The sequence below is a fragment of the Chrysoperla carnea genome, chromosome 4 (assembly GCF_905475395.1).
Source record: "Chrysoperla carnea chromosome 4, inChrCarn1.1, whole genome shotgun sequence".
NCBI classification, from domain to species: domain Eukaryota; kingdom Metazoa; phylum Arthropoda; class Insecta; order Neuroptera; family Chrysopidae; genus Chrysoperla; species Chrysoperla carnea.
The window spans coordinates 62,648,277-62,663,706 of NC_058340.1; the positions used below are offsets into that span (position 1 = coordinate 62,648,277).

Genomic DNA, 15,430 nt, shown 5'->3' on the forward strand with positions numbered 1-15,430 from the left:
AACTAATTTGTCACTAAAAAAAGAAACATTGAAATCGGTTGGTGTGATTTTGAGGTATCCGTCCTCTTGTCGTGCAAACTTAGTGCAAATTAAAACTTTTGTGTTTTTTTCATGGGATGCCGTTGTCTAAACTGAACCAAAATGAAATGGGACCACTCGGGAAGCACCAGCTTTCAAATAAAGAATATAGATAAAGAATCATCAAAATCGATTCACCCAGTCAAAAGTTATGAGGTAACAAACATAAAAAAAAAATACAGTCGAATTGATAACCTCCTCCGTTTTTGTTTGAAGTCGGTTAAAAATAAATTTTTATAACTAATGTGCTATAATGTTAAAACTGGACAAATTGATAATAATAGTGTTATGTATTCAATTATTTCAATAAACTTGTAATAAATTTGAGTCAAGACCAAAATAATGCAAAAATTAAAAATGCGAATTTTGTCACAAAAATAGGTATAAAAGCATATTCTATGAAACTATTTCTAATAGTTTTTTTTTATATCTCTAACCGTCTTGGACGCTTTGCAAAATAATTTCAAAAATTGTTCGAAGACTTTATACCTTCAATGCATAAAACTAAACTCCACGTATATTCTGGATCATTATTTCGTTCTATTCGGCGATGTTGCTATAAATAATTTTCATTTAAATATTCAGTAGTTATCTGACATCAAACGTTTTATAATTCATGCAATGCAATTTTAGCAATCGAATGCGATATTTAATACACAAGCCGGTTTTGTAATTAATTTTTTGGATCCAATAAATGAATATTTTAAATGTATTGCAAAATTTGGAGAATACGATGATTCACAACGTTATTACGTGCAAATTTTACGTATGTCCGGATTTATTTAATTCTTTTTACAAATTTATAATTTTAAAATACTAATTTTGATATTCTAAAATAGATTTTAATCCTTTTAATTTAAATAAAATTATGACGATACTTACGATACCATATTCAAGAAACGTTGGGAAGGGAAATTAGAATGGCTTTCATTCATCCTTTAACTTTGAAAATTCTCAGTCTGCGGAGACATTTTAAGCACTGATAATTTTTCAATAATTGTTAATCTTTATACATGGTGCTTTTGGAAATAATAACTGATTTTGTATTTAGCCAAGAAAAAATAACTTTTACAAAAGTTGTAGAGTTTGATGGGGGACATCATGCTATGGCATTAGATTGGACCTAGTTCCCCCGGGATATGTAGAGTTTGGAGGTCACGCCAAACGGCTCAATATTTTTATAGGCTACTATTATTCTCTCTTAATATGTTCAATTATCTTGCATTCAAGAAAAAAGCAAATGATTGTTCATATTTTTTCAATAGGCCATTTTATTGACATGACAATGAAGCCACTCACGAAATTTCGTAAGGGTGTTATTCACGAAACCATACCCTCTCTACTATTTTTAGCCACTCATAATGAAATAAAATATTTTTGATTAAATATCTTCAGTAAAATAATTTTATTTATAATTAAAAGGTAATCCAAATATTATTACCAGGTGACAAACGAGATAAATTATGACCCCAAAGTTGGTATTACATTATATTTAAATGGAACTGCAGCAGGCGGTAGATATACTTGTATTGGTTCGAACAATTTTAAAACAGAGGAACTCATTATTCCAATGACATATAAGCGATTACGTAATTATTTTCATTATCAAATTTCATTCAAGTTACTTATTTTGATGTAATAATATGTTGAATGTCTTATTTCTTTACTTAGTCGGTTAACATTTTTGGTAGTTTAAAACTAGCGTACATTTTTTGATCTTATTTGCCAAAAATTTACATAGACGTGATCTTTAGGTATCAACAAGTTCTCAGTAAAGACAGGGTTGGGATGAGAACTTGGCTAAAGAAAATCTAGGTTTATGGCTATCATTTCGACTACCGGATAACTGTAGTGTGTATCAAGCCGAAGTGATAGCTATTTATGAGGTATGTGAATGTATAACACTGAATGATCTCATGTGTAGCGACATTATATTTTCACCAATAGCCAAGCAGCGCTAAAATCCTTCAAAATCCTTCAGCCCAGTCTACCTTACCTCAAAGGTAACACTGGACTGTTGAATACTTGGACACAAGGACATTCCGGAAAATTGTGAAGCCACCGAGCTTGCAGGGATTGGCCCAATGCTGCCAGACACAAGTACCAATAGGCATCCGGGAGTTCCATTTACGAACTGCAAGTTGCTCTTCAAAGAGGATATCTTAAAAAAGGCCAATCTTGGATGGAGGTAGGAACGTCCTTGGGGTATTACAATACAGATATGAGTACAATCGTAGGCGTTACGAAGGTTTTATATCACTTGCAAGAGCCTCTATAAGTTAAATAGTTGCGTCTTCTACAGGACACTGGCTGGTGGCATTCACGCTGAACGCCTGGGCCTGACAGAGTATCATGATTATTGCAGGAGTTGTCACAGTCAGGAGGAGGAGGAAACTTGACTAATCTTTTCTGCCACTATCCAGCTCTTGCCTTGAGAAGGTGGGCTCACTTGAGCCAGTCTTTCTTTGACGATCTCTTCGACCTGAAGTCCGTTGACGTTAAAGCACTCCTGCAGTTTTTAAACAGATCTAAATGGTTTATGGAGAAGTGGTCGGAGATGGGCCAGCTCTTTTTCGGATCACAACGGATCGTATGGTCTGAGTGTGTCCCACCCCAGAACAACTACTGTAACCTTAGCCTAACCTAATATTTAGGTAGCCTAGCAACTATGAGATAGGACGATATTAAGCTATCCTTTTTCTATGGGCTCGGTTAAATTATTAATTTCCCAACCAACTTAATTTGATGAATATTTGCTATTTTATTATTCTAATAAGAAGATAATTGAAAATTTCTTCGTTATCAACTTTTGTTTGATAATCAAAAAAGTGTGGTCATAGGAAGAGTCGATTATCTTCTTATACGAATAAGAAAACAAGCAGATATTAAGGTTGTGGTGCAGTTAGAAATTGGCCCTGTCCATACCTTAAAAACATCGACACTTTCAATATCGCACTTACTTGATGTTGTAAGACTATCTAAGGACTATTTAAAAGTAACCAGACTTTTTACTTGGGCCCAATAAGTTCAAAGAATGTATACTAGTTTTATACACCTATGGTGTATGTATATAATGTTTTTTTCTTTTTTCTCTGGAATTGTTGAAAATTTGAAATGGGACTAATTTAGGATTATAATAGCATCTTGTTTTTTCTATTGTCTTACACTTAATTTTTCATACTATTTCGTATAATAAATATCAAATGGGTGTATTGATTTCTTGCAGTTAATTTCCAGCTTTGGTTATGGTCTCTGTTGCTTAATAACATTTACTAACCATACTAAATTGTTTTTATTTAATTTTTTTTATATTTTTTTATAATTAGTATATTTTATATACTGGCGTATTTAGAAGGCAAGATAAAGAAAAATTTCTCCCCTAATTGTATAAACCAATCTAAACCAAGTATTTCATATTAATAAAGTTGCTATACTTGGATCACATATACCATGTGTGTTTGTACCATCTAGGCATATACATATCTGTAGTATGACAGAATACATCCGTTTAGTAATGCATCTAAGCGAGAGGTATTATATACATGTGTCGTAAGACAACAGATACCATACGACAGTCCTACTGTTGTATGTATGCAGAGAGTGGGAGTTTTGTTGCATACTTACTAGTTATCTGTAACTAAAAAACTTCCACTCTCCAAGCGTCTTTCAACTAGTGTTCAATACATGTATATAATACCTCTCGCTTAGATGCATTACTAAACGGATGTATTCTGTCATACTACAGATTATGTATATGCCTAGATGGTACAAACACACATGGTATATAGCCTTAACCAGGAAAGCTGAAAATAACCTCTTTTATCCATCCTTCTAACTATGCCAGCAATTTTATCTTGCTGAAGGTCTTGGTTAACTCTGTGAATAGTTTGATCAAATAGTGACAAAACAGTTTTCATTTATGATTAGCTAATTCTGCGAATTCCATTGTTCTCATTGGTGAAATCAGTTTTCACCCAAAAGTGCAAATAACCTTGAACTATATCTAGAGAACATCAACGAATTTTTTTTTAGCAAATTGTAGCAATATTTATAGAATCGAATTTTACGCATACAATTGTTTCATTTTTGGACTAATCTACAAATTTAAAATTTTTTGCCGTTTTGTCGCTAGTTCTAACAAAAAAACTTATTTTAATGAAAAATTTTAGTAAATTGAATGCTTTTAACATAAAGACTTCTTAAAATATGTTTTTCTAGGCCTTAAATTATAAGCTAATATTATTAATATTATATAAATTGAAGAAAAAAAGGACTTTTTTTCATAATCTTCTAAACTAACTCTCATTTTCAGTTTAAAAAATGTGATCCAAAGAAAAATATTGTAAATGTGTTATGTGAGTTTTATAAAGTTGAGAAAGACACCTCAAAGTTTTTCCAGCTTTTAACGATTGTAATTTCTTTTCTTTTGAAATGTAGACTTTTGAAATTCAAAAAAAGTCAAAAACACTAAATAACATATTTTCCCGGGGTTTGACTTCTTGGGATATTAGATGCACGAGTACTATTCTTCTTGAACCTGCAATATTTGGATGAAGTTTGGATCATATTGGTTAAACAAATCTTCGTCTCATTCCTCATATCTACTTATTTTTTTAATAAAAAAAATATTTAAATTTAGCTGCATCGAAATATGCACCAACACCAAAAATAACAGATGAAAGCGAAGCACATTATGTGGGTCTTCAATTACAATTGAAATGTGAAGTACAATATAATCCTCAGAGTATGGTGCGTCTTGCATGGCATTTACCATCAACTATTCAAAATAAGGAATCACGTTTGGAAATACGAAATGATACAATTCCGTCTGATTCCAAAACGAGTAGTATTCATACTATTATTTTATCAAATTTAATGGTCGAAGACAGTGGAGTGTATATTTGTTCTGTGATCGATCATTCAAAAAATGAAAAAAGTAAAAATATCACCATTAATGTGAAAGGTAAATTAATCCGAAATATAGTATGTTGGTTTATTTCTTTAAAGCAATGCTAGAATGATTTATGTTGTAGTTCTAAATTATTCTATTTGTTGTACTAAAAATTTCCTTAAAATAAAATTAAGAGTACTGTAACTCTAATCCTGTTCAGAATTTGTTATTTCACTTACTATAGTAGAAAAAGATAGTTCTATAACACTGCCTTTTCTCTTAAAAGAAAATTAGAAAATGTGATAGAAAACGGTTTCTAATTAAAAATAATTTTAGCTGCTTTTAAAATTTTTTGTGCTGAACGACACATAATTCTAGCACTTTATACGATACCAAAACGAAAGTGTAACCAAAAACTGATATTTTGTGTGCCAATTAATAAGTACTTAAAACGATTCTCTGTATTAACAAGTGAAAACAAACAATTGACTGAGTTAGTTGTTGAAATACCATGTATAGACAGTGTTGATAACATTGTCACATTACACATACATACATGCCACACATACATAACTGTTATTCCCATATAATACATACTTTACAATTTGGGTCCTCACAGGTATACAGTGATGTTTACGAAAAAATGTTTCAAATAAAAGTTGTTTATTTTTTATATTTTTTAAATTTAAACTTTTGTTCTATCTCTAATCATTTACAAAATGGGTCCCACGGACTCAAGACCCAATTGACCTATGTTGCTCATTTACAAACTCGACGTCACTCCCTGAGCACACTGTAAACATTTCAGCTTGATATCTTTTTTCGTTTTTGAGTGATAATTAAAATTGATGTTGAATCACCTTCATGCATATTTCATTATGCATTGAAAAAGTGGTTCTATTAGGGCAGTCAAGTGAGATACAATGTAGCAAATTTTTTACCACCATTTTTTTTAGATTCTCCTTATATTCATTTAACTAGCAAGAGCTCTTTGAAACCTATAAAGCAAAGCGTTGGAAAAGATGTAAAATTCATTGTGAATGTAGACGCTTATCCACGTGTTAAATACGAGTGGTTTTTTAACAACAACGAGATTACTCCAAATTTACATTACAATGTAACAAGTACGCCTAAACAAACAAAACTTATCATTTCAAAAGTATCGATCCACGACGATGGTTTATATATGTTACGTGCTACAAACCATGAAGGATTTCAAAGCATTAATATGACACTCGAAGTACCTGGTAAGTAATAAATAAAAATGATATCGAGTATTAAAAATCAAAATACGGCTTTAGTGGCGCACTTGTTCTGATGAATAAGATAAAATACATTGGTATTGATATCGTTTTGTACAAGAAGCACTGATCTTGGTCTCTATTTTTGTGCAGTTTTCTTAAAAAATCACTAAAGTTTCAGAAAACCAATTTTTCCAAGTTGTATAGTAGCCAGGTTTCTCCCAAGACTTCAACATCCCGCAAGAAGTAACATCAAGATAGTGAAAAGTTCCTACTACATAGGGAAAGGTATCCTATGATACCCCTAAAAAAAAGTAATTTATAGCCCAACTACTCGAGATATATATAAGGCCGAAATTTTTTTGTTTCTATATTCAAGTGTTGTAATATTAGCATGCCGATTTCTTTTGATTTGTACAAATTTTTAGAACTATTCAATATTTCTCAAAAGGGATCTTTTTACTGACCTCGTAAGAATAGGTGGGTAAAATTATCTTCTATTTCATTCCATCAACGGTTAGTATGAAAACAAAAATCACTGATAATATCACCTAAATCAAGACATTCAACCCCGCCACATGATGGGAGATCATTTTACCTATTATAATTTTACACACAAAATAGAGATCATTTTTACGTATATAAAGGGATCATTTTACCCGTAACGACATATTTGAATAAAGTCATAAAAACTGACCTTAAAATTTACTATACGCCTATCAAAATGTGTTATAATATTATTAAAAGTCAACCGAAACCAAGAGTAAAACAACCAGCCGGTGAAAGCTAGTACAAAAGAAGAAATTTTACTTAGTAGTACGATTTATTTGATCACGTGGAAGCTATGTATCGATAAATACACTACATGGCTTTAATGGTTCTTTTAAAGCAACATTTTACCCTGAGGGATCATTATAGAGCACTTTTGCACATGCCCTCATATCAGTAGTGTGTCACTATGCCCGAACAAAATATTTTTCGAATGTGATAATTTTTTATCATAATATTATGTTTAGATCGACCCTGCGTTTCGCTGTCCGGACCATCGTATATTTTAGTCAACAACAAAAAACAATTTAACTGCACGGCAGTAGGAAATCCAATTCCAAAAATTTCTTGGAGCTTTAAAGAATGTTTACGGAATGATGAATGTCCACAAGAACCGGTATAGATTCAATTCAATAGAATATTTATTATTATTTTGAATATTTGCTATTTTGAATTTTAGATTCCTAATAATTCTTCGGAAGTTGGTGATTTACTCAAAGTTACATCATTGTTAACATTAAACAAGAACGTATCTGGAACATTAATTTGTGAAGCAAGTAATACAGAAGGAAGTGATTTAAACTTAAAAGAAGTTATCATTACTGGTAAGATTTGATTAAAAATCTTTTCTTTAGTGGCTCCATATGAAATGAGAATATTAATGGATCCAGAGATTGGATTTTCAGGACGCAATTTCGTAATTTATACGTTGTCTATTACAATTTTCTTGTCTTTTATCGAATTAAAAAATTCCTGTATAATATGAAAAATAATTTGATCATCTTGAGTGCTTTTAATATCTGTCTGAAATCCTGATCGAAAAGGGATATTATACGTTAAGTTGCAATCGTTACATGGAATTTTCATTACATGAAGTTATTTTGATCCAAAAATACCAAATTGCGATTAATTTGATGATTGAAAAAGTAGTTCCCACATATCGTTAACTTAAATTTTTAATCTATTTTTTGGGGGGGATGAACTGATTTTTTTTGGATCTGTCATTGTGATCTCGAGCGTATAGAAGGTTGCCAGTTAAGATATGATTAATTTTCAGATGTCCCTGATGGAGATGATGGTTTTAATGCATGGCAAGAAAATGAAATTGTAAGTGTTGGCGATTCAATTGTTCTTCATTGTGGCGCATCGAAACATAATTATTCTGGTTCACTAGAGTGGTATTTGAACTATAATGATAATCCACTAACATCCAACGAAGGTAAAATAAATAATAAAAATAAATTTTGAATTAAACAATACAAAAAATTTTTAACATTATTTTTACAGCTTATGAAATAGACACCAGTTCAACTCCTTATTCTTATCGAAAAAGTATTAAAATTCCTAACGTAACAAAAGATTACAGTGGAAATTATCGTTGTGACGATGGGTCTCGCTCAAGCTCACTAGCATTAAATGTTTTGGATCCAGAATTACCAGCGATAATTGATAGCAATTTAAAAGGCAATAATATAAAAATACATGAAGGGAGAAGTTTTGAGTACATGTGCAGTGTTAGTGGTATACCACGTCCGACAATAACTTGGAAAAAGGTTCAGAAAATAATTAAAATATTTAATTTTTATAATTGTTCAGTTCTTATAATTAAATATAAAATTTTCAGAATGATAAGGTTTGGGTGCCAGATCCAAAACGAATTCGAATAAAAAAAGACTTTGGTAATCTAGAAGTCAAAGAAGTAGTGATTTTTAAATATACAATAAAAGAAGATGAGGGTAAATACTCTTGTGAAGCTACAAATCGTTTAGGTCAGAAAGTAAATAGTTCATTACTGATGATAGACGGTGGAAAAATAGGTAAGTAGATGTGATTCTATGGTTTGAGTACAATAGACCAAGCCATGGTACTAGGTTGGATACTAGCTTATTTTATTGTGAGATACAGAAATATCTTATTAGGTCAGGCCTTCTATTGGGAAAAAAACTTGTTTGAGATAGATACCTACACACTTCGTGACCTTAGGGGTGGGTTTAAAATGTTATCCAAAACAAAAATTCAAAAAAGTTCCAAAAAAATTATCCAAATATTTCATTCTACTTTGTATTAATAAAAGAAACGGGCACATACCTGTTTTTTAAAGCGAACAAAATGAACTCTATCAGGTCGAAATGAGACCAAACATCTACAAAACATCCAAAAATCAAATTTTTTTATTAACTTGCCTGGTAGTTTTGCAGAATGAACATTTTGCGCATTTAATTTAACCTGTTGAGGTTCTAATTTAACCTGAAATCTTAGATCGAATTCGATGCCGGTATAAGATGTGTGCCTTTGAAACTAACATTTTTAGTTTGTAGCATTTTTCTTGATTAAATTTATTTGTCAAGTTTCAAGCATATGTGAACTTATAAAAGACACCGTGTATATATATATATATATACATTGACGGATTTCGATAACAAGTTAATCAACAATTTAATATGAACTTTTAAAATTTCGGCGCCTCTTAAAGTTGTTGCCCTAGGTCCAGGCTTTAATTCTCGTCTCCTCCCAAATCGATATCGGTTATATCTTTTTTATACTGCTTCGTGTGCGCACTTGCTTGTGTATAATTTCAATATCAATAATACGAGTTTCTATTTTTCAGTGATTGATAAAAAAATTTCACCGTGGATAATCATTGTACCGATTTTTTGTATTATAATTCTAATAATTGCTGTTTCATTTTTATTCATCAAATTACGAAATGAGAAGGTAAATTCACTCTTTTGATAATTTTTCTCCTTAAATTAACTTAATGTATGTGATTTGTGATCGTAGAGACGAATTGCCGAGTTTGAAAATGCAGGTCTGGATCATTTTGACGAAGGTGATGTTGAATGTATAAATCCTGATTTGGCTATTGATGATCAAGCCGATTTGTTACCCTATTATAATGAGTGGGAATTTCCAAGAGAGAAACTGAAGTTGGGAAAAGTATTAGGAGCCGGTGCATTTGGTATTGTGATGAAAGCAGAAGCCCAAGGGATTTTAACAGAGGAAGAGAACACAACAGTTGCGGTCAAAATGGTTAAAAGAAATGCAGATATTACATACGTTAAAGCTTTAGCCTCAGAATTAAAAATTATGGTGCATCTTGGACGCCATGTTAATGTTGCGAATTTATTAGGTGCATGTACCAAAAATTTAGCGAGCAAACGAGAATTGTGTGTTATAGTTGAGTATTGTCGATACGGAAACTTGTTAAATTACATCCAAAGACATCGGCGAGATTTTGTAAATCAAATTGATCCTTCGACAGGGGACATAAATACAGCAATTGGACAAGATATTTTAGCAAGAAGTGGTTCCACTAGCGCTTATCGGTTTGTATTTCATTAATATACAGAATGTTCGATTTACATCTAGGCATATAAATGTCACGAGTATGACAGAGTACATGCGTTAATCAATGCATCTAAGTAAAAGGTATTACGGGTGTTATATGAAATTGCAAAAGTGACTTGTATCGTGGCTTATCTGTTGTAGTTCTTCCATTCAACTAAGAAACTCCCACTCTCCAAGTGTCTTACAACTATCTCAACGCATATCGAAGCTTCTACACATGTATATAGTTCCTCTCACTTAGATGCATTGCTTAACGCATGTATTCTATCATACTCGTGATATTTATATGCCTAGATGTAAATCGAACATTCTGTATAGTAGAGAAATTGCTTGTTTTATATTTTAATGTTCTAAAAGAAAGGTTGGCGACTCTTTTAATTGTTTTTATAACAAATAAAAAATAAATGTTTCCTCTCTATTGTAACTAACTGGTTTTGGATTAACGTTTTACTAATTTTGGTTGTTGGTACTAACTTTGTATTTTAGTACTCGATTCGCTTCAACATCGTTTTTCAATCGTAGTAATTCAAATGCCAGTGGTACTTCTAAACATGCAAGAAGTGGTGGAGCAGATTATAGAGCTCAATCAGAAATATCCAACTCAAGAAATTCAAATGAGAACACATGCAATACTGAAGTTACTACTCTTCCCATGTCTACCGATGAAGGTAATATTTTAAAATGTATACGTGATTGCAGAGCCTTCTTATTTTATTCAATTTCATTTATCAAAAACCATATCTTTTTCACTAAAGGTGGTCCAATTATTCCAGTAATATTCATTCTTTTCCGGCTTAGGTCGCCCTGTATCTTAAGGAATATCTTTTAGCGAGCCTAACATCTTACACTGCCAAAACGATCTGCTTTGTGCTGTTATTTTAAAATGTCGCTCAATAGAAGTAGAGCAACTTTTATTTAGGTCTCGAAATCTCTTCGAAAACTCTTTATTGGAGAAGAATTTATTTGGGAAATTTAGCTTAGATCATTAAAATACTAAGATGGGAATAAAACAGTGCTAATTCCTTTCTTTATTATTGTTCTGAAATATATAAGATAATAAGGCTATAACTGATCACTCCAAACGAATTTTAATTAATTAATATCTATTTATGTTAATATTCGGTATAACTTTTTTAGACGATGTAACAATATTAAGCAATAATAGCACTCAACAACCAGAATGGCGCTCCAACTATCAGGGTGATTATCGAGGAAATGTTGCTCCTATGTCGTCGCAGGATTTGCTATGCTGGGCTTTTCAGATTGCCCGTGGTATGGATTATTTGGTGTCTCGAAATGTTCTCCATGGTGACTTAGCAGCACGAAACGTTTTACTTGCTGATAACAATATCGTTAAAATTTGTGATTTTGGTTTGGCAAAGAGCATGTATAAGGATGCTAATTATGTTAAAAAGAAAAATGTATGAAAAGTTGTCGCATTTTTTAGAAACTATTTTTAACAAATTTATATTTTCTTGTTTAGAGCCCATTGCCCATTAAATGGATGGCTTTAGAGTCAATTCGGGATAGAATATTTTCTGTTCGATCAGATGTTTGGTCTTATGGAATTGTATTATGGGAACTATTTTCATTAGGACAAACACCTTATCCAGGAATGAAAGTGGATGAAACATTCTACCATAAACTTGAAGATGGATATCGTTTATCTAAACCTGAATTTTCAACTAAAGAATTGTAGGTATTGTGGAATTATGCTTCTAAATTTGATAATAACCAAATTTTGAATTGTTTACAGATACCAAGTGATGTTACAATGTTGGGAAGCACGTCCTAAAAATCGGCCTACGTTTGATAAATTGGCTAATGATATTGGAATGATGCTAGAAAACGCAGTGCGCGAGGTGAGTTGTATCCAAAACATGTCTAGACGTCTTTACCGGTCCAGATAATCGAATTTATATTAAAAGTGTCTATCTGACTTTCACGCATTTTTATTTCTCTTATTTAGTTACTTATTCTGACGATGAACCGTCGATGAACCTTGTCCTCACTTAAGGTTCTCATTATTTGCCAATGCATATTTTAAATTAACTTCTATAATGATTATGCAAGCCATTTTATACCAACAAGACACAATTATTACACAAAGCCGTTGTTTAGGCATTTTTCCTCGTTTCATAAAGTCTTTCATTTTTCCTCGTTCCATAAAATCTGACAGTCTACCACTATCTTACCCAGTTTATAAAAATGGATACTTTGGCTTACCGTTGCTTTCAGGCGATTAGGATCCACCATCATCATCCTCTACCACCATCCGCTATATGAGAAAATAGACTCAGGGGCTTATATACTATGTGGCAGAAAAATAGGGTTCATAGATTTTTTGACATGCTATATCCTAGAATATTATGAAGCATCAAAAATTGATTTTTTATCCGATTGATCGACGCAAAGGAATGGTTATGTATTTATCAGTCAATGCATGTATGTTTGTTCCTTTGCGGTACTGTAGACAACAAACGCGAGGACCGATTCTTTTTACGTAAAATTTTTGGGGCAAAATGGCCCTTATAATGCATATACTGATATGTCTATGTAGGGTATTTCAACATTTAACTCAGTCAGTTGTTTATTTTTATTTGTTTTTATATTAGTTTTGTAGACGTTAAAACAGATGTATCCATTGTATGTTAATCGACGGTGTCATACATCCACTTTGTCGATTGGCAAAATAAGAACGTGGCTTTATGTGATATATTCTCAAGATCGAAGATTATCTAAAAGGGGCAAAAAAAAGAGGCATACGGCTTCATTTACTCAAAGTTTAAATGATATTATTTCGATACACATATTGATTTAGTAGGATTTAATTTTTACGAAATGTGAATAAACCTTGTTTTCTTTGTAGTTATATTTATTCTTAAATAACAGCTAAAATGATTTTTTTTACAGCATTACATCAACTTAAATAGTCCGTACTTAATTATGAACGACATGAAGAGTAAAGAACATAGTGATTATCTAGCCATGATGAGCACTCCAGATTTTGATAGATTTGAATCATCCAATTATTATATAAATGAACTTCCAACATCGTCAAAACTACCACAAAGTGATAAGGAAATTGTAACTGGTTCAAATACCGGTTACTTATGTATGAGGCCAACATCAGCCTTAATCAATTTTGACAATCCAAAAAAGACTGATAAATCATCAAAAGATGTGACTTCACCGGAAATGTTACCAATGTTGAGTTTAAATAATTCAAATAGTACGAAATCTGACATTGAGTCTGATAGTGAACTTACAACACCAGATTTTAAAAATAAAAACCAAAATTCCAGAAGTTTTTTTAATCCCACATATCAAACACCAACAGGTTCAGCATCAGCCTCACCCACATCTTTCGAAAGTAAAACAAATGATATTGTAACTACCAAAGAAAATTATGTAAATATGCCAGAACAAAAAAGTGTTATTAATGATAAGTCAAAACCAAAACCAGTGACAATTGATATCGATAAAAATTTAGACGATCAAAGAATTTATGTGAATGATAATGTAACTGATCATTGGATTCGATAAATGTTTTATACTATTCGATTTTGCAGGGTATACTTTAAGAGTTAAAGGTTTTTGAGTAATGGCGAAAGAGAAACTCTTACTGAATATGCAGTTGGTCTCCCGCCTTTGGCGAACATATAACACAATGTATGGTGCCCCGTGATTTGTCAGAGCTAATTTCGGTTCGAATTTGGGTTTGTAAATAAATGGGTGCTAAACAGTTTCATTTAATGAATATTACCTGGATGACCCAGCTTCACTCGTTAATTTTTTTTGGTAACACGTTTTCTAAAAATGAAACCTATCTAAACCGATTTATCGCACCCGAAACCCCCTGTATACTAAATTTCATGGATAGCTTTGAAGCTGTTTCCGAGATTAAAGTTTCTGAGATAAATCGATGTTTTCTAAAATTTAAACATAGCTAGATCGATTTTTCACCCCAAAAACTCCTTGCGTATTAAATTTCATGGAAATCGTTGGAGTCGTTTCCGAGATTCCAAGTATATAAATATATAAGATGTAGAGAATCTACTGCATAATCAAAAAGAGTTTTTCTTTCGCACGGTGAATATTTGAAGATTTACAAAATGGGGGCAAGATGAAAAAACGCCTAAAATATGGAAAAAATCTGTTTTTTGACATGTTTTAAAAACGAAAATTGGGAGAGTGGTAAAATTTTTTTACACAATATGCAAGGGCTAACATTAAGGCAGATTAAGTTTTCAAATGATACCAGAAAAATTTATATAAAATTTAGTGATGATATATTTCTCACCCTTTCCGCCCTCCGTACAAAGCAATAAGGGGTGATAAAAAATTTTGAGTAATATATTCCAAAACTAGAAAATACTAGTTTTCAAACAAGTTATAGTTATTCCAAATTTCCTTTAATACTTCGGTTTTGCATATGGTATACATTAGTATTATAGAGCCGATATACAACTGTAGTGACTGGTTAATAATGTACGATATTTGTTAATAATAATTTTGGTATAGAATAATCTAGACTGACGAGCAAGTCAGATGGGTCGCAGACAATTTGGTTAGTTAGTTAGATTGCTCGGTTTTTTTTTATAAAAAGAAAGAAGAAAATATTTAAAAGTTGCAATAACTCAGGAACCGTTCATTATTAGCCTGCTTTAAGGTCTTCGTTGTACATTCGATAAATATCGAGTTGATTATCTTCTTATGTTCAATTAAGAAAAAAAGCAAAAAGTTGTCACTTTAAGCTGGCGAGTCAATTAAAAATTATCTGGGTCCATAACTTATGTAGGAAAGCTCTCAATATCATTCTTACTTTGTTGTTTTTGGACTTTCGAAGAAATCGGTTATGAAAAATTAGTTCTAGAATAAAAGGAGGCTCTATTACTAATGGGTACTATATTTTTTCGATGTAATACGAACAGATATCGTATTGTGAAAACAATTTTCAAAAATTTTATGACTTATGTAGGTATTTTATATATAATATTTTTATAATGATTAAATATTGTAATTATATTAATTCATAAAAATAAAGTTTTGTACAAAATTTTCGAGGAATTATTTTATATGTTTAAAAACTTAACTTTTCATT

General features: G+C 31.6%; 1 protein-coding gene across 3 annotated transcripts in view; it reads left to right on the forward strand.

Moving 5' to 3' along the window:
* Positions 1–15,302, forward strand: part of LOC123299163 (vascular endothelial growth factor receptor kdr-like) — a 31,083-nt gene extending 15,781 nt beyond the window's left edge. Inside the window, exons 4-18 of one of the 3 annotated variants that reach the window (XM_044881434.1) lie at positions 1,523–1,667; positions 4,718–5,041; positions 5,926–6,216; positions 7,227–7,375; positions 7,439–7,583; positions 8,036–8,197; positions 8,266–8,531; positions 8,603–8,795; positions 9,587–9,693; positions 9,760–10,304; positions 10,849–10,994; positions 11,464–11,747; positions 11,810–12,021; positions 12,083–12,188; positions 13,240–15,302. In XM_044881434.1, coding sequence (XP_044737369.1) covers positions 1,523–1,667; positions 4,718–5,041; positions 5,926–6,216; positions 7,227–7,375; positions 7,439–7,583; positions 8,036–8,197; positions 8,266–8,531; positions 8,603–8,795; positions 9,587–9,693; positions 9,760–10,304; positions 10,849–10,994; positions 11,464–11,747; positions 11,810–12,021; positions 12,083–12,188; positions 13,240–13,872 — 3,708 coding nt within the window. In that variant the 3' untranslated portion in view covers positions 13,873–15,302. Of the gene's footprint in view, positions 1–743; positions 845–1,522; positions 1,668–4,717; positions 5,042–5,925; positions 6,217–7,226; positions 7,376–7,438; positions 7,584–8,035; positions 8,198–8,265; positions 8,532–8,602; positions 8,796–9,586; positions 9,694–9,759; positions 10,305–10,812; positions 10,995–11,463; positions 11,748–11,809; positions 12,022–12,082; positions 12,189–13,239 lie in introns of those variants that run through there. The other 2 variants (XM_044881433.1, XM_044881435.1) reach the window with 2 other exon arrangements.
* Positions 15,303–15,430: the final 128 nt, after the last annotated feature.